The sequence below is a fragment of the Hirundo rustica genome, chromosome 7 (assembly GCF_015227805.2).
Source record: "Hirundo rustica isolate bHirRus1 chromosome 7, bHirRus1.pri.v3, whole genome shotgun sequence".
Lineage (NCBI taxonomy): Eukaryota > Metazoa > Chordata > Aves > Passeriformes > Hirundinidae > Hirundo > Hirundo rustica.
The window spans coordinates 19,021,218-19,041,826 of record NC_053456.1 but is presented as its reverse complement, the minus strand read 5'-3'; the positions used below and the strand labels follow the sequence as shown (position 1 = coordinate 19,041,826).

Below are 20,609 nucleotides of genomic sequence, written 5' to 3'. Positions count from 1 at the left end.
CAAACTCTTTGACCCTCAGCCCAAGAAAGCTAGTCCTAGGAGCTACTCCTAATTTCCATGCAAATGTGCCTCAACGATAGTCACCATAGTCACATCTTCCATGGCAGTGACAGACAGGGACACTGGATAAAGATGCAGCTCCTGAGGGCATCTACCAAGGGATTAGATAAATCATCCCTAGAGCAGCTTGCACTGGCACAACTATTCACCCAAGCAGGGAATGAGCTGTTTCCACTGGCAAGAGATGTCACCCTGGTTTTTCTGAGTTTTTTAAAGCTTTCTGATTGTTCGTAAGGTGGAGTCAGTCTCTTCAGCTTCTGTACAATATTAGGAGCAGTTTTTGCTTTTTCTCACACATGTAACATAAACAAATCTTTTGTTTTTCATTCCCCGTCCTTTGTTTGCATATTTCTAACCTGAAAACAATTGTAACTGACAGTTGGTCTGGCCATTCAGCTGGGAGGTGATAACTCCAGAAGCCAATCCACAGCCAGACCCACAAATGTATAAAAAGTAAGAAATAAACAGGCAGAGGGGCTCTTGGCCTTGGTTTGGCCTTGGGCTCTCGCTGAGGAACATCTCTGCCCTGCAAATCTCTTGTCTCCAAGCGGTTGCTTTGCATGCTGCGATCACAAAGAGGTATTTCAGTTGCATCTTTTATTCCCATTCCCTTTTGCAAACAAGTTCTTTGAAGCTGAAAGCCAGTCCTTGGATTCCCAGGAAATGCTCTGTGGGTGTTATTTTAATATAGACATATGCTTATGCTTTATGAAATATGTGTAACTCAAAATCCATCCTTTAAAGCCATCTCTTGGGCCAATAGAACCCTTTTCTGAGTTAGAGAGACTGCCGACAGACTTTTAATTACGTGTATTTAAAAAAGGGAAAGAAAGTAAGAGCTTGCAATGAACTGCAACTATTATACCCATTATTGCAAGGGAACTCACTGAGGAAAATTCCTAGTAAAAAATGAAGATTGTCAGCTGCTTTATTAACAATTGCATTAGTATTTCTAAAGCTATACATAGTGATAATGCAGGGCAATTCTAAAGATGTCACAGATTCTTTCTTGGATCAATAGTGTGTTTAAAGTAGTTCAAACGTTCGGTTCCAATTTGCTGTAGACTTAACCTCAATAGGTTAACCTGTGCTTACGGCTGTGTTGTCACCCAAATGATCCATTTGACTGTATCTACAGTAAAGTCCAGCTGGATTTCTGCAGTGCATTGTTGAGTAAATTACAAAGGAGTTGTAGCGAACAAAAAATTAGAAATTTTATATAGTTATGGAAAAAACCCACAGAACAAACTGAAAAACCAGTACTTAGCCCTGATTAGCACCCAGTAGACATTTTTATCTTCAAGACAGTGATTTTCATAATGATTTTGACAATTTGCTTTATGTTGGACCCTCACCACTACTAGAATGATGTTAGGTATAGTAATTTTAGCTCCCACACTCTAAAAGTTGTAACCGACTTTCAAAACGACCTTGTTCTTCCCTAAGTCTGGTAAACTTATGCTCTTCAATCATTAAGCTTCATGTCTTTTGTTTTCAGTCAACCTCTTATTGCATGTAATAACACAAAAAAAGTAGGAAACAGGGCTGAGAGGCACCAGTGACTGTAGCTATATCAATCTAAGAAGCAATTGTACCTAAAGTTTCTGAGGGATTACATTTCAGCACTTCCCCCATTCAATACTGCCGCTGCTTCCCTAATGTTGTTCAGTTCACCCTCCAGTCTCCGGGTGGAATTTAAGCCATTATTTCTTCTGAGGCTACATGACCAAATTCCTTCAACCTTTCTCGGGTCAAGATTTCTGCTGAACTGTCTCCACTGAGCTATTTCCAGCGGAGACACAACCTTCAAGAAGAGCAGCATTCAAACACAGTTCTGTTCAGTCTGTCAAGGGCTATTGACTCTCACAGGGATTCATGTGTTTTTCGGACAATACTCTTCTTCACACCTTCCAGTCAGGCAATTGGTTTTTCTTCCCCCTCTCCTGCTCTTTAGGGAAGCAGAAAAAAAAAAAAAAAAAGAAAATAGACCCTAGACATGTTAAATTCCTTAAACTGCAAACTCTTCTCTGGAGCTTTTGGAATTTAATGTGTGGAATTCAGGTGTCAAAGCTATGTTCATCTTTCCCATCTTGAACTTAAGCTAGATGGGTAGAATCTAGCAATGTTCTGAAACACAAACATACTGGCACAAAGCCCCACCATAATAAAACCAGAGCTCTGCAGAAGTGTCATACTTGCTTTAAGACAGCACTGTAAATTTTACCTGATATGGATACCCGCTCCAGCACTGCCTGGTATTCCAGAGCCAGGGTGTCTGTAAGAAAGAAAAAGCAAAACAAAGGTCTGTACACACCCCCTTGTGCTATGTTAAGTGTATATATTTAATACTAATGAAGGACAAAAATATAAGAACAGGTTAGAATTTGCATTTTTTGATAGAGGCTATGAAAACCAAATACAACAAGGAGACTGTTCTCAGAGTTTCACAGCATGAATTAGAGCAATTTGCCTGTTTTTGTTGTACCCCATGACCTCACTTTTGCAAGAGTGCAGATATTAAAATAACCATTTCACGCTTGGATGGTCAGACCTCACACTATATTCTCAATAGCACAGGAAATTTTGACCTCAGCCTGCTTAAATATTTTAAAGAAGATTCCTTTCACGTGCCTTTATACATAGGCATTCTTCCATATAGGATCCATCCTTCATCTTTACATAGCCTTATCTGCTCTGCATTCAAGTATAAAGGGGACAGAACACCATTAGTAAGTCTCCTGGATTAAGGCAGCACACAGCATACATTTAGATCATTAAATGCTTCCCCTAGATCACAGTTTTTCAAATAAATCCTCACTGCTGAGAGAAGGTGTTCATGTTTTCACCATCAGGTGGAGCAGCTCAGCTCGGGCAAACCACAACACCAGACTCATCCAAAATACAATGGGTGAGTGTAAAAGCAAGAAAACCAGACACTAAGCAGAATGTTAAAGCCCAAAGCTGAGTATCAGGCTAGGTAGGAAGGATTTTTGAATATGCCCTTTAATGAAAAAGAAGATAAAATAAAATTTTCACACCCGTGGCCCCAGTGCTCCTGAAATGGCAAAGAATAATTCCTATAGTAACCTGAAAGGTATACAAAACATTTGAAGTAACAGACCTCCTAGGGTTTCTGATATGCCTCTCTCAAGGATGCTGTAAGAATGATTAAAATCCATTCAAACTTATCCTTCACTCCATTATAATGAACTTCTTCATGGAACCAATTAATTGGTTCAAACATCTCCACAGTAGTTGGCTATACAAATTTCTCTCATTTCATGCAATAAAAAGAAGTCTTTGGAAAAGTCATAGCATCTCTGCAAGACAATATAAAGAATCTAAAATATTCCTGTTTGACAGCTGCCTAAATTAGATCTACACAAATATTCTAGGATAATTCATAGTTTTAGCCAGGTTTGAAAAGCTGTAACTGTCTTTCATATCATATTCAACAAAAGATAAGAGATGCTACCTCTCCAATTATTTTGCTGCCTAAATTACAGGCCCTAGTAAAAAAAATGCATATTTTTTCTTTCAAATATTATGACATCTTAAGGCTTCTTCATAGCAATGCTTGCTGCAGGAGCTACAGATACACAGGTTTATGTGCAATTAAAATGCTGTTTGCTAAATAAAATAGGCAACATTACTTGATGAACCTATAACCACAAAGCCCTAAAGGGTATCACAGCTGACGAATAATGTATGCATTAAGCCTCAAAGACCAATACAGCAGAAGATATTCCCCTTCTGAGCCACATAAGGCTCAGAAAGCCACGCTGCCATCTCGGACAAAATGCTTCTGAGTAGCTTTTTGGAAACCTAATGGATCCTCTGTGGGCAAGAGTGCCTAAAATAGCAGGGCTCCTACACCACCTGCTTACCCTTCCTTCCTCCCCTCCCCCTGACTTGCCTTGGCATCTCTAAGGTGCTCTTACCAGCTTTAGCAGAAGGGCACTTTGGTTATGCTTGTCCTGGAGGGTTTTAGGGAAAAGGTAGAGGAAGAGCTCCTGGAGGGTTTTAGGGAAGAGGTAGAGGAAGAGCTTGGTTTAAGCACAGCCTTCCTCTCTGACCTCCACAATAAGCACAACCCTAGACTGCACTCAACATCTATATGTAAACCACAGTTAAAGCTGGACCAAGAAGCATCTTATTTAGTCCTCTGTGAACCTCACAAATGTCAAATACTCTGAAGAGGCTTCAGTAGGAAGCAACAATCTCAAAAAAGCTCAGACAGGCTGCAGTGTGAGACCTAGACCCACTGGTGAAAGGTGGATTAATCATGAGGGATCTACAACCAGCATTCCAGGGCTCAAGTGATTTATTATCCAGGAACGGAAACTGATAGCCTTTTAGTCAACATCACCTTTCACAGCATTAGCAGAAGGACAATTATTCATAATTAACAGGGGGTTTGGGGTGATGGGTAGCAGTTTTTTTGGTTAGATTTTGTGTCATTGGGTGGGGGGGGGGGGGGGTTGTGCATTTCTACTTGCTTAAATTAAATAGCACCTCAATGCTCATTTTCCCCCAATTATGGCTAGGGATTATAGCAATTGTTTTCTATTTCAATGTATTAATAAACATTCCTCTTGCACATCACTTGGTTGAATAAGCACTTGCTTAGAGGTAATTTGAATTGCTCATTTTTTTTTTTCCCTGCAACACCTGCATCCTCTTGGCATGGTATGCTGGATGGCTGCTGACATTAGAAAGAAAGATTACCAACACAAAATGCATCCTTCCTTACTTTCCTCTGTTTCCTATGTTCTACTATTAAAATTACTCCATCCATGTATGGTAAACCCAAGAGCTTTTTCAATAAGTTAGTCTCTTAGATACAAACTCCACAATGATCCTGAGCTTCCTTCTCCATCTTATTTCAATGAAGATCTGCATAACTGTAACTACTGTAGCCTTTCACTCTTAAGGAGCATATATATCCATGAAAATATTTGCTTCTGCATATAATGTACAAAAAAATACATTCATTTTCCTCTTCACTACAGAAATACTCCTTGGTATTAATTGTTGTAAAACAAGCCACTGTTTTACAAGATACAGAAAGTGACCCTTTTTTTTCTCACAAGTATAAATATTTTGCAGCTACTTTCTCTCCCCAGGAGAAAGAAAGTAAAACTCTTCCTCATTATTCTTGTTTTTCAGAAAATTCATAAAACTACAACAATTAGAACTTTCTGAGTCAGCTTTTCAAAGTTTCTGCAATCTTCCACTAAGTCTGCCTGGCCCCCAAGGACTTCAGACTTATGATGTCTTGGAAACTCTGATTTCCTAAAAGAAGTGTGCCTTTGCCTACTATCCTCTGAAAAATTGCCCTGAATATAGCAACATCCCTTGTTACTGTTGTATTTGTTTTGCTACTACTTGAGAATTTCTCATACCAAAGTGTCACTGATTAAAAACCCACATCAGACAGTTTCCAGTCTCTTCTGGCCAGGCAAAGCAGGCTCTGAGGGCACAACCTTAGGAGCCAACGATGCCAAGAGGACACAGGCTGAACTGTGCAATGAACTGACACTCTGCAAGCACCACTGCAAGTCACCTACACATCAAAATCCTGTATGCTTCCCTCCATCCACAAAATCGCTGAGTTCTCCCAAAACACCACGCTGGGAACAAAGAGAACTCAGCAAATCCATGGCTACTATTTTGCATCAGTTTTTGCACGTTCTTCCTTCCAGTGACTGTTAATTTGGTTTAGGATGCAGTTGCTCCACACCAGGAATAGAATTTTCATAAATCCTTCACAGATCCAGCCAGTAATTGGTATTTCTTGGCATAGCTAGCTACAAAAGTGAAGACAATTTGACACATTGTCAATGAACCTCCTGAGGTTCTCTTTTCATATACTGTGACTAAGCAAGCTGTTTTGAGTTTCTGCAGAACTTTTGTTTTGGTTTGGTTTTTTTTTTTTTTCTCCAGAGTTTAATGCTTTGTGTCTGTAGAAAAAAGGTTTTAGGCGAAAAAATACTTCTGCATTGAAGAGTGCTCAGTCTTTCCTCTCAGCAATTTGCACTGTTGACTTTCAAACATAATTAAAAATTATACTTCTACTAATGGGAAACCGTAAAATATGGAAGAACTTATAAAGGCCAAGATTAATAACAATCACTGGAAGGTGCACTTGACATTCAAATGCAAATATATGTGTGCCCAAAAAAAAGGATTTATAAAAAGAATGAATTCAAGTTTTGATGTATTTACATAAAATGATATTTGGAAAGGCAGAGTAAGCTCCACACACACATCCATTTTTCTTTTTCAAAATATTATGTACAGAGATCTGGAGCTTATGTCTTGTGTTGATAAAAGTTTACCTTCAACTTACAGCTTATGTGGAAAATGAGGCTGGCAAAAGGAATTGATAATTGGAATCTGGAAGGGTCCTAATATTGATTAAGGCAATGTGCTGAACAGAACTGAAAACACTCCAGACAGAGAAATTGGTGACCGTAGCATCTCCTCCCCCTCCTCTCCCAGACTTCCAACAGTCCCCATACCAAGCCCAGCAATCAAAATATTTGCTGTCTTTTGTGTACCTTCTTCCCCTGACACCTGCCCTGCTACTTGCTTTGTAATAAACAAACCTTCTATAAACTTTTGCCTTCACGTGTAATGGCAACATTTTCAAGGACTGTTTGGTTATAAACAAGCTGAGTGGCCAGTGGTGCTAGGACATTTTAGAGCAGCTGGTGGTCTACATAAATATTACAGGAGCTAGGCAAAAGTTCCCAGAAACACTAGTCAGTGTATTTTGTAGTTCCTCAATCTACACAGTAAGAATGGTGCATAAAACGTACTGGACACATTCACCGGAGCACTCCAGATACCCGATAACCCTTTGATGAAGCAAAGCACCCATTAGCTTTACAGCTGCCTTCTATTTTTGATCACAATGCCAGACCACATCAATTAGCCTAGCATTTGCATCTAAGAGGATATTATGGATTTACTTTATTTAAAAAGACAACATATAACTGCACGCCTGGAATTAGTTTGTTAAGAAAGAGTATTGAAGTTTACACTTGGAAAACCTTACCTTGGTAGGAGGGAGACCTGCATAAAATTAAACCTTTAAGAGACCATAAAATCCCAAGAGCAAATAATTAAAAAAATAAAATAGGGCACTTCAACTCTTCTTGATCATTGCAAAGTAGCGTGATTTCAGACTGCTCTTAATTTTCCTACAGGATGCAGCTTCAACAAAGCTCCAGGGTTTCCAGAGCTCTGATAACTATGGTTACTCAAAGGCATACAGGAAAGTGGTTGATAATTAAACTCATCATTACATATCTACTTTCTGTAATTACATTCCTATCTGTGGCTGCTCTGCCAAAAGAGTGCATGTGTCTGATTCTGCCAGCCACTGCCTTCCAATACCATGTGCTGATGGAAGGTGTTTACCAGGTTCATTGTACTCCTGATGCTGGTTTGGAAATCCTTAGGCAGCTGTTTTCCTTTGCAGGATTCACCGTAGCTTGCTTCACTGATATATGACATGTTCCACCACTGCATGCAGTCCACAGAGGGAGACAATTTTTAATAATAACAGCAACTCCATACTGAGGTAAGTACCAAGATAAAATTTTGTACCTAAACCCAAACATTAAGAGTGTGGTATTTACGAACCCTACACTGCCTACTGGAAAAACACCGTATAGAGAAAAGCTGAACAAAAGCCCCAGCTGATGTGTTTTGCTGTACTGCATACAGGCACATTGTAGCAAGGTCTCAAAATCATCCCTGACAGTCTGAAAATTAGAAGGTTACTGCAACTGCAGAATTTCTAACAGAAAATCCAGGTTTTCTCTAGTTTCACTGGGCCAGTATTTACCCCTAGAGAGGCAAGAATGTGTTTGAATCACACGGTGCCATTATGGGCAGCTGGTGAAGGCGACATTTCGTTAGCAAACTCCCCACTCTCAAGTACTGCCCCTAAAACCCTGGCAGAAGGAGCTGACTGCTGCTCCACAGAGACACAACCAAGCCCAACCCAAGGACTGAGAGAGCAGAACCCCTTCACACAGGTGGCTGGAACGGGCAGGCCAAAAGCCACACCAGTGTGTGGTCACTGGACAGGAACCCATTTCTAAGCACTTTGGTCACTGAGCACAGCTGAAACGAGGCATAACCCAAAGCAATAATGAGCAAGGACAGACTGAAGTAGCTTCTTCCCCTTCCACTCCCACAACCACTGCATTTTTTTGAGGTGCATGCATACTGTATCAGGGCAAGTCAACCCTGGGGCTGCAGGTGTCATTACAACTGAAATACTTAGAACCACAAAATATGCTGAGTTGGAAGGAACCCATCAGGATCAAGTCCGACTCCTGGCCCTGCAGAGAACACCCCAAGAATCACATTTCATGGTGTATATAATAACGCCATAAGTACTAAGTACGGAATGAAAAAGTCCCAGTGAGAGAATCTCTCTCATATTGTATTTTCCTCTAAGAGAAAGACAGAAGGGGGAAATGTTAATTAATTTAAATATAAAAACACAGTTTGCAAGGAATTTTTTTTCCCGCTCACTTCTGAGTCAGTGACCATAACAACATTTCCCTCTCTAAAGCAAATGAAGACAGCCAAAATAATTTCCCAAAATGTCTAAACCCACGTAAAATGTTACATTCATGTTCCCTCTGTTTTCCACCTTTCCCTCCTGTTAAGGAAGTGTAAAGACACAAGTCTTTTGTTGTTTCCATTTGTCATCTGCTGGTGGATCTATTTTGACATAACTTGCAGTTTTCTGCAATTGATCTATTAAAACAACTAGCAATACGACTGGCTGGTAGGGATGATAACAGAGGAACTATCATAAATTGCATATGATTTTGTTTCATAAATTGCAACTTTGTATTAAGTTTTAGTATAAAACCATAAACAGTAAATTTGTGCCACAGCAAAAAACCTAAAGTAACTGGACAAGAGGAAAAAACTTCATCTTCTTGAGCCTACAATTCCTGGGGACAGGACAAAAATCCCTGTTGAAACTCCTTAAGTTACCTGTGAGATAAGAGCAATTAAAAAACAGAAGCAAAACTCTGAATTACATTCAAATTTACAACAGTACTTCCCCATGCTAATCTGGCATTGTTCAATAGCCAGGAGCCGAGAGAATCAGTCTGCAGAGGAAATGAGAAAGCTTTGAGAGGTGTGACAGGGTAACATTGGAAGGGAATTTAATAGAAAAAAATCCCAAAAGATCATTGATAATGTATTCGTTTACTGCCAAGATTTTCCCCTCTACTACTTAAAGATAAAATGAAGCAGCTTAATGACTCGAAGCACTTATGGTATAAAAATACATACTGTTCTACAGGCTTCACTAATTTATTTGAGAATACAGCTATCCTCCTCCAAGTCATTCCCTCAGTAGTGAATTCAACTGAACAAGGACAACGCAAAGCACCAGTTACATTAGTAATAACCTGTTCCAATATCCAAACATTTACTCTGCTCAGGTTTAATTAGCTGTGAAAAACAGGACTGCTTTATTAATTTGAATAGAAAAACATGAAAAGCTCATGGCAGTAGAGTGCTGAGCTAACACTTTACTACAGGTATGAACGAGCTGCCTTAGTTTAGAGATGAATTAAAAATATTTTTATGGTAAAATTTCCCAAATATAACACTTTCTCAAGTATTTCTTCTAGATCTGCCATTTATATGACATGACCCTGAAAAAAATTCAGTCTTTCAGAAAGCTGGGCTACCAAGAAAATGAGAACTGTGCTGAAGGGAAAATTAGCAACCAATCTACAAGAGGTGTGGGAGCTGCTCTTTCACTGCCCAGAACAGTAGAGATGCTGTACATGGCTCAGTACCAGCTTAACTCACCAAATTGGTGATTACATGGCATTTACTTACTACTCTGATATTATTAAATACCCTCAGCTGGATTCAAAACAGATAAAGTGAAATTCAATTCTAGATGTATTTTTTAAATTACTGTGTTGCTTTTCCTTCTCATGATTATATAAAATTTGTCCTTGTCTACATTTGAAAGCCCCGTTGCCATCAGTGTCCTATTACTGAATAAGGATCCCATAGATATTCTCCTTTTGCTTTTTCTTTCAAAAACCTTCAGTTTCCTTTCAGCCACAAATAAATTCTGCCAGCTTGCTTAGCTTTGTCCTCTTTTGCCTGATACAGTTATTATCTTAACTTCCATCAGCTTACACAGTGAATTACTTCCTATGCTGACTTGCCTTCTCTTACAAAGCCTCATTGTCCAAAATGCATTTTCCTTGCTGATGTACACAGAGGTGCTGCATTCATTTTAAACTAAGTTTCTCCAGTAGCTTTGATCTTTCTCACAGCATGACTCATGATTTATATCTCAAGCATCCAAAACATTCTATTAATCTCTCCAAAATGCCCTCAACAATTTTTATGCCCTTTTGAAGATATATCTGAATGTGCTGGAAATTCCTTTTCCATGAGATGGCATCTAACTATGGTGTTCCTGGAAACCTTTTCTACACATGATGCTTATTTAAATATGTAATATGGCATTTCCCCTTTCTCACAATACCATTCTTCAAAAGACTCCAGAGCACAGGTATTCTTTTTTGCTCACTCAGTGAATTAGGAATTGTTTTATTTATCATCTAATGTTCAGCCCTGCTTTCATGGAAAGGAAAAAGATTACAATTTTATTTTAACATCCAAAATTATTTTAGCTCAAAGATTTTCATCACTTACAGAAACTCAGCAATTGATTTTACAAGTAAAAAATTAAAAAAAGGCAATAAAACCCTCCAGAGAATCCAAATCAATTTTAAAGAAGCACAATCTGCCGAAGGCGGGCTTCATTTCCTCCCTTAGTGGTCTACGTATCACATTATCCCTCTGTTAATAGCACAGTAAAATATCAAATACCAGCACTGTGTTAAAAGGGCTCCAGCGTGGCCTCTGGCATTCTTCATTTAAATGAGAATATTTATCCAGCATTTGCCAAATAAGCTGACTGAAGAAAGGAATTACAAGGCTTCAGTAACACATAATATAACAACCTTTCGGGAAGAACATGGGAAGGAAACATCACAACAGATGCAGACTAGAGCAGAAAAAGTGCCCAATAAAGTGCCTACTTCAATTGATTCAAGAACGAAGGAGACACCAAGGGCTCTGGAGGTAAATCCCCTGCTTCCCAGCTTTTGCAATGGTGTTGTTTTAAGTTCTCATTGAAACCAAGGTGGTATTTTCCAAGATATTTTCCAAATTCATGCTTTGGTATTTCAGCATTGAAACCAGAAAAAAATTAGCCTGCGTTAAGGAGTCTTATTCTATGAATTGGATGATCAGACATAATCCAAACAGTGGTATGAATTTTTCCCAAGACGCTGCATTTCTTGTATTCTGTTCTGCAAAATATCCAGCAGCATTAGTTTAATGAAAAAGTAGATGCAGCAGGTATGGCAAGAGAAGACGGAAACAATAACTGAAATACTGACTATTCTGATGCAGGTCATTTTTTTCTGCTCCAAACAATGTAACATGCAATGTGTTCTACAAATAGCTTTCCAACACCTGAGGAACTTTTATGACAAAATCAAGTCTGTCCTACTGCTTCAAAACCTGGGCATTTTGAACACAGCAATTTAATTTTATGAAGTGGCTGTGCATAACAATCATTATTTTCTTTGTCTAAGAGTAATAATCTCAATAACAGGTGAACTGTAATACAGAAACAATGTCAATAACCAGCCAGTACTTCATTGACAAGTTATTTTTTATGTATTTCAAATGAAGATGGTCTGACTTTAGGCTCTAAAATTATAGAGTACAAGCAATCTGAAATGGCATTTACAAATTCTACACTACTCTCTCTGAGCTGCAACATGTGCATGTTATCGCTGCTGCTATTTGATAGCAAAAAGATGCAAAGAATAAACCAACTCAGCCAAGAAGCAGAATGCAACATTCTCTCTCACAAAAAAGCATGAAGCCAGTTTCTCTCTACACGCACACAGAAACTGCAGGCCACTAACAGAACATCTGCTGTCACACAGAAACTCGCTGGCTCAGTGGTTAATGCACCCATGAGGATAAGCACTTCATTTTCTTCATTTGAAACATCCTATACGTTCAAGGGAGAGGAACTTTCGTAACAGAAGAAGTGGAGCTCTGCCTGTTGGGGTTTTTTCCTTCATACTGCCATGCTATTTTCTATTTGTCTTCCATACATTTGTGTCCCTTGAGTAGGCTTTTGGAGTCAAATTTACACTTCAACATGGCTTTCCCTGTTCTTTTGCAAGCTATATGTACCACTAGAAATTGTAACTACCCACCAGACAGATCTCAGCTCTTCAGTAGGGGATGACTCATTAGGAAGGACACTCGATCAGCTGCATACATACAGAAGCTTGTTGCACCCAGCATTTTTTAAATATAGCCACAGCATACTCATATCATCTGCCTTACTTCAACACCAAATTTGAAAAATGGCAAGATTTGTTTATCCAGGCAGACAATTCTTTTCCCAGTGGAATACCTACATGCAACTTCAGGTTTCCAAGTCTCGGTATAGACTTTAGGAGACACACAGAAAATTCATCCTCTTCTATGAGTTTGTAATTCTAATGGGCAATTAAAGGAAGGAAATTAAATGTGAAAAGTCTATATATGTCACCTGGAAGCTTTGCTTCCATATGCTTGTAAAGATTTTTCATTTTACAGCATTACACAGGCACTGCTTAGCACCAAGGATGAGCAAGCAAGAAACAAGCCAGCCCTGAACTCTTTGCTCTGTTTCTTTATCACCAAAGATAATGACATTTTTTCCATTTAATTGGAGCACAGTCAGACCATTAACTCTTAATGAGCAAAGCCACTATTTATTTAACTACAAATACTACTGAGGAAAACAGAAACATCTCATTCCTCTGTTAATGACAAGCAAAGCAGTCGGTTTAATGCCACTGGAACTTAATGGCTTGTCGATGTCACTACCGGTGTGGTGCTCTGCAAAAAATTGTTTTGTAGACATGCAAATGAAACAAATGGTAGAGCTGAAAAATATCAGTTTCATTCAGAAAGGGAAGAATTTGTATATACATGATCAAAGTGGAAATATAGTTGGTTACTTATCTTTTATGTTTCAAATATTAGTCATTTATAGAGACACAAAGAATGCTGTAGTGAATGCTGGCTTCAGTCCTTCAGTGCCAAACCATTGCATTCAGAAGTCTGAAAACTAAGATGGGATGGTCACATCTAGCATTTGCTATTTTACCAAGAATGGGGGCAATGAGGATGAGATGGAAAGGTGAATGCTTCACATTAAATGATTTTGTGAGCCACCCACCCACTCTGCAGTCACAAATAATTTAAACCTGCTCTAGAAAACAGTGAAGACCGGAGCTGGCAGCTAGTAACAAAGCAAGCTTCATCTTCTCTTTCAAAGTTGGTACCTTGATCCATTTCCACACACAGAATACACATTACCAAATCTGCTTTGAAAATAACATTTGAGGTAGGAAGTGGACAACTTGAACTCTAACTACGATTACACTGATTCTCTCTTCTCATAAAGAATCAGAAATGTCACAGGTGCCTTTGAATCCTGATTATGATGACCTATTTCATCCCCTCAGTGCATTAGCCATCACACTGCAGGGCATGCTCTGAAACACCGTGTTATGGCATCAAGCAACCATACAGCATGTTATGGATGAAGTACACATAAAATGTAAGTGTTCAAGGAGGCAGAGGGAGAATGCAATGGCATGCTGCTCTGGCCCACACTCCCCCTGGGGCTGACTAGTGCCAAAGAGCTGAGAACAGCTCTGATGTGCCCTCCCTACACAGGCACATCATTCATCCTGCTCACCCCAAGCTGCATTGCACCTGGGACAGCCTCAAGAACGACATACATAAAAAAGATTAGTACAACATCTTTTACTTACCAACCACCAAAGACAGACTGGATACATTTTCTTGTGCCAAGTTTTTGACCAAAACAAAGATTACGTGAACACACTGAGTGCCCACATTCCCCTAATTTCACCTCCCAGAATTACAGAAATATGGCCTGACTTGCACAGAAGCTCTGAGAACTAGTCACACTGTAAAAACAGTTTGCATCACAAATCCATGTTGCTCTCTATTGCAGGGTTAACAGACCTACGTCAGAGTGCTCAGAAGCTTTTAATATCCTTCTCTTTTTAAATCACCTGAAACACAGCATTGATGTGAAACTCCACAGAAACTTTCTTCCACAATAGACAAAGAATAAGCAAAAAAACCGTATTTTTCTTTCTAAAACACTAATGCATTTTTTTTTCTTAGTAAAAAGTAACCTCTGTCAGAGACATTTAAGCAAGGATGATGGTGAAATTGAGATTAATACTTTGGTAAGTCTTACTACCAGCTTAATGCCTATAATGAAAAGTAATCAAGTGAACAAGGCATGTTGCTATGCTGTTCTTTCATTTAAAAACCCATTAAATATTGATAAGAACTTATATTCCTTACCGATGCTAGTAGCAAAGCATTTTATGAATGCGAATTAAATTTTAATTTTCACTCCTCATGAACATAGACTTTATGCCTGTGCTTTATATTATACCTACACAGGACTTCAAGTCTGTGATATGTTATGAAAGCATAATAATATAAGTGCCTACCTTTTTCAGGAACCGTACTCCATAGGTAAATATATAAAGGTAAAATGTAAATCTCCACCTGCAAAAGGTACAAGAGATTAACTCCAGGATACCAGGTTTACATATTTTACAGTTCAACACACGATTTCTTATTTCACCACAAAACCACCACACCCTGGTTATATTAACAGAAGTTGAAGCAAAATTTTTGTCTTGTTTTCAACAACTTTTGTTATCAAGCATTGTACTCATTTGCCTGCTTTTCCTGGCATCTCATTAGCTCTCTGAAAATACTTGCTAATTGTATCTACAGAGGCGAAAAAAATCCTCACACATTTTCAAGGATAATTAAGTTTTTAAAAGTTTAATGAAAACTAGCAGGACAGTGGAGGAGAGAGGACAATTTACCCATCTGTTGCAGGGAAAGTTCATCTCTTATTAGGCACCAGGAAAAAGATAGTAAGAAATTTCATTAAGACTTCAACGGGTGACTTGGGAGTACTGCACGTCAAATAGACTTTAGTAACAAAAAGTGCCATTCACAATGAGCTGGAAATGCACTCGGCAGATTGCAGCACTTGGTTTTAGGGAGTGCATTTGCGCTCAGATAGATATGCTGGATACAGATATCTATCCATAATTTACATCCACTTCCCATGCATCCCTTGATAAAAATGATCTACATTTTCCCAGATGCACTCAAAATAATTGCTGAGCTTCTGGTTTTTCTTTTCAGATAGAGGCAAACTAGAAGCTCAGAACAGGATGCCATGGAAAACAAGAGAAACCACCAGGAGATTTAATACAAAATCATGCTCTGTCTTTCTTCAAGAAAAGAAGACAGACACAGTAACTTCCTATCTTTTGGACCCGTTATTCACTTATGAAAGAGCTACTGGGAGTCTAGGGAAATAAAATCATAACCTTCTGCAGTATAAATTCTTAGAGGAATTCCTGGTTTGTTTTGTTTTTGTTTTTTTTTTTTCCCCCAAGGGTTGGACTGACTACACACACATGCTTAATATAAACACCAGAGAAGTAATATTCATAGTCCAGATTTAGCTACTTTAGTGTGAAGCAACGCTGCAACGTGAATCATCTTCAATGACATATTTTACAGCACTTACAACTTCCGCTCCCCTGGCAAAACTATTAGCTTCCAGTTAGTTGGCTCTGGAATGCTTTCAAACATTACTGGAATGGTTACAAAACTGAAAATGCTCCTATGTAAAACAAGCTTAATCCACACCTTTCTCTTCAAAACTACTTTTACAACTATTTAGAAAGACAGTTGAGTCATACATAAATAACCCTCTGACATTTTGAGTCTAAGAACATCACTGAGATTTAAATTGTGATAACTTCAGTTGAACAGAAACTCTATTTATACTGTAGTCTCCATAGCATGGCAGAAAGTAATTTATGAAACTGATATGATAGAAATAGCAAACCCTTCAAGGGTTTGGTCACTCTAGTAACATGGCACACCATTTTCATGCTGGCACTTTCAAGATACTGTGAAAATAGAGTACTTGGAGGCAAAATGTTATTTGTGCTGGCAGAAACCTTCAGATCATGCACATGAAAGAAACAACAAGGATAGTATTAGGAAGGAAGGATTTATTTGGCTGGAAAGTTTCTCATTAGGCCAGTCCTACAGCCAGTAAACCTGCCACTTCATTTCAAGGTTACATATATCATCTAGTGAAAGTTTGAAGGCTGTCACTGAAAATATAAATATTAGGAGGAAAACCCTGTCTAACCTATTCACTGATGAGCACTTTCAGTGCCCTTCCTTCACTCCTAAGTGTGAGCAGCTATGATGAATTCCTTGCAAAGAGTTTTCTAACCTTTCACATTTCTCCAAGCAAAATTCATAACATGCTTAAGGGCTTTTCTAGCTTGCTGTTGGGAGATGCGATATTCCACAGAGTTCAAAGGCGGTCTGATGTAGATGAAATATGTTAATAGCTGGGTTTTAGCTGGGGGGTATCAGGGATTTTCCAGTCTGTGTGGACATTGGGAAAACTCTGTTTGCAGAATTTCCTACAGGTACCACCCCTCAAAAAAGAAAAAGACCCTTTCCCAAAACAGGGAAATTAAGAAACAGCGATATCCCCATCTAACTCTCCACCCACCTCCCAAGGCACTGACATCGCTATAGATTTGCACTAAAGCCATGGATTTCCCTGGAGGAGAGTTTCTGGAGCCTCAGAAAACCCTCAGAGCCAAGATCCACTGGGTATTATTCTGTCTGGCTGAAAACAGTCAACTGGCTTCAACCATGTCCAACTGCTACAAAGGTGAGAGATGCACACAAGGATATGATGTGTTCTTCCCTAATTTGCCAAACAAGTGGACTTGGATTTAGCACCAGAAGATGAAGTAAGGCTAAGAATTGAGTGATAGACCAAGCTGGTCAAAGTGCTAACTTCTTAATGAAAAAACCCCGCAAAAAACGTAGGAAAAAAGCTCATTCCTGCTGAACAACAAGCACAAGAGCTATTCTACAAACTTCTGGCTTGGTCAAACTCCAATAAGCAAAAATTCCGAACAAAGCAAAGCTGGAATTGGCCGCCAACATGTTTATTATCATTAGCCAGCTAACTCTGGTGGCAGCAGATCAACAAAGGACTTTCATTGCTCTGTAGCTGGCAGCTAGCTGCTTTTTCTGCAGACTTTAAAGGGCAGTTTTCCCAGTTAAATATCCCAAATGGAATCTCAATCCCATACAAGAAAATTCAAGGAGTTTCCCACATTGTTTTACCACTACTTACAGATGGTTTATTGCCGCACTTAACAGTAAAACATCCATAGGCCAAGGTAAATAGATTAATGTATACTCAATAATTTGGGATTAAAGACAGGGAGAAAAGGTACAGGAACTAGGTTATGAAGCTGCATTATTCACTCAAAATCATACAGACAAGGACAGAATGTATATGAGAAATACCTTTCATACAGTGCAGATATGTGTCCAAGCAAGATTCCTCCAAAGGTGAACTCTCAAATCAATTCTCTTGCAACAAGTACTCTAATATGAATGATGGATTTCAATCTACAGTACATACTTCTTTATGCCTCTATTTGGGTCTCACCTAAGCCCACTGATAAGGAAATGCAAATAAAGGGAAAAAGTTATGAGCGGTAATCACACCTATTCCCAGTATAACCCGGTGTCCAAAACACCTCTGCATTTTGGGAACTTGGGCAAAATTTTCTTCTTGTCTGCACAGGACATCATAAAAAAGAAGAACATCTTTCTTAAGTGTGAGGTTATTGAGTCTTATTCCAACTGAATTCACAAAGTGGTAGTTAATGAAGTCTTGAATTTGTCCTAGGTAATAGTCACAAATCTACTGTTGGAAAGTGCCCTTAGCCTAAGCACAATCTGAGTAGTTACAGACCCCAGGAAAGGGAAGATGCCTAGCCAGTGCTATAAAACCTCCTAGTACCCTTTCTAATATCCTGTTTAAGGTCCTTCTTAAGCATCAGCAGCTCATGCTGAGTGTCCACATGTCACTGGGTACTGTTGTTTGGTCACAGCTGGTAGTCTTCAACAGGGAAATCAGCTTCTAAAGCAGCAGCAGCAGAGCCCAGGAGACTAGGAAAAGAAAGGCAAGATGTATACTAAAATATCTCTTGTTCCCCTTTCCCCTCAGCAATATTCTCTGCCCTATTAAAGACATACAAAGGAGGCCACAAGGTGAAGCACTCCATCGTGGGCAACCGCCACAACAGCTCTCACTTAACTGAAAGATGAGAACAACTGAAGCGTCTCTGCTTTGCAAGAATTTACTCTGTCCCTCAGATTTTAAACATTCCCTTGGTTGGTTGTATAGAGACAAAATTTGAATTACCCATCTCCACACACTGTGTGCTGCTTGAAAGACTCAAGCTAGTTTAAATCCAGCAAACCTGGATTAAAGCACTCAAGGCACAAGTGCTCTGAAAGACCTGACTTGTCTGCTCGCAATAAGGTTTATGAGGTTCACTTTAGTCCTCCACTAAAAGACTTCCAAACGGAAGCAGGCTTGCATCTGGTCTGCTCAAAACCAGAATTAGGGAGATCAAATGGCTTACTTATGGACCTTCTGGCAAATTCTTCAGGTTGTGTTGTTGCTTACCATGCCAGTGCTTCGAACACGAATGTGACACACTGCAGCAAAAAACTCAAGCTAAAAAGTGACTCTCTTATAACAGAAAAATAAATTCTTTTCTAAAGTACTCTTAAAAAGAATGCTGTATAGTCCCTCAAAGGTGCAGCAGCAGATCTGACTGCTATTCTTCTACATTTGAATGCATTCCCAAACCAGAGCACAGCCAGTTTCTTAACCTCTCAACCCTTTTAACCTTGAGCTGCTAATGAAATTTTAAAGATGCTTCAGCATGACACAGAACATCATCTAAAAAGATGGAAAAGTTGGAAAGCCTCCACCAGCTAACCTGATATACCCCACGGTATGCTCAATTCAGCAAAAACTATTTAAGTGCCCACTTCAGCAAGCACTTCACTGATTTCATACATACATCTACATAAGTCTTGTCAGGTTCCCTTCATCACACCGATGAAATTTTGTCCCTCAAATTTTCCTCTGAATTTTTGCTCTGAAATGTGAAATTAAACTACAGCTTAAAAAAAAAAAAAAAAAAAAAAAATTAAAAAAAAAAAAATTGATCAAGCAGTGCTCAAGCAAAGCAGCCCTCTACTCCATACTTTTTGCAGAGCTCACCACATGGGGTTCATGCTCTGTCAGGAAGATGCCATCCTCCACAAGACCTGCTGTCCAGCTGAGGGAGCTCAGCATGGGTGCTCTCCTAGGAAAAATGGACACTCCTCCCTAGGGCAAGGGTGAAGAGGCACAAGGCCTCTCTGCTCCTGCAGTTTTCCCTTTTTCCCACTTCTTTTGCAGGAAGACTGAATGGCTAGGCTGTTAACACTGGAACTCCTGCAGAACATTACAGCACCCACCTTACAGTGCACAGTGCTTATGGCTCTGATGCCAAACCAGTGTCTGCTGCTCAGCAATGGTGTGCAAGGATCCAAAACTATCCAGCTGCTGACAACAAAACATCAAATATAATAAATGCAGAATGTTAAAAATATAAAAGCCATTATGCTTCCATAACTGTAGCTGTTATTTACAGAGATGCCTTTGCCATTGGTTTGCTACAGTCAGGGCCACAAACAGCAGCGTAAGAATGCCACACTTCAAAACAGTTAACATCAGAAAAACCTCATCATATTTAGCAACTAGTCATAGGCTCAGCACATTGCCTGCAGTTGAAGAAACTGGCTTTCTGGCTCTGAAAACTGTTTTCAGAGAAACTGCAGATGCCTGAAGTTCTTCCATGGAAATACACTTCAGTAAAATGTCAGATTTGCTGCCCTCCATCATCCACTGCTCAACTTCTGGCAGTGGCTGACAGATCATTGGGCTGACAGACTTTGGGCTGAAAGTCAAACCGAGCCTCCTGTAAACTCCACAGTTGCAGGTCTTGGTTCTGGGGCTGAGAAGGCTTGAACTGCCATTACATAGCTTGTTCCATTTTCAACCCCACAATCTGAATGGACTGCACAAACACGTAGCTGGGTTACAGAATCATTAGCTGGGACTGAAAACTGCTTTTTGCTGCAATGGCTTCCTTTGGCTGTGAAAAGTATATTCACTGTGAGAGTGCTCAAAGTAGCATTTCTGAGGCTGAGTTTAAACAGTATTCAATGTTTATGTCTTTTAAATGGGAAGCATTGCTAAGTTCCACACATGCCCACTGTGACTTAAAGCAGTCTATGTTTTATCCTCCAATTGCATTTCTGTGCTCCCCCAAATACAGTAGGAAAACTTTCTAATTCACTCAGGAGGACTTAATCCAATTATTGTTGTTTCTGACATAGCCAGCGGTATACACATT

The 20,609-nt window shown here is 39.3% G+C and overlaps 1 protein-coding gene across 4 annotated transcripts in view; it reads right to left on the bottom strand.

Annotated features, from left to right (window-relative positions):
* CERS6 (ceramide synthase 6) overlaps positions 1–20,609 on the bottom strand; it is a 99,173-nt gene that overhangs the window by 32,428 nt on the left and 46,136 nt on the right. For all 4 annotated transcript variants that reach the window (XR_005701745.2, XM_040070207.2, XM_040070206.2 and 1 more), the window contains exons 4-5: positions 14,718–14,775; positions 2,285–2,335 (exon numbers count right to left, since the gene is read on the bottom strand). Coding sequence is in view for 3 of the 4 variants with exons in the window: in XM_040070207.2 (XP_039926141.1) it covers positions 2,285–2,335; positions 14,718–14,775 (109 nt within the window). In the remaining variant the exon portion in view is untranslated. The remainder of the gene's footprint in view (positions 1–2,284; positions 2,336–14,717; positions 14,776–20,609) is intronic.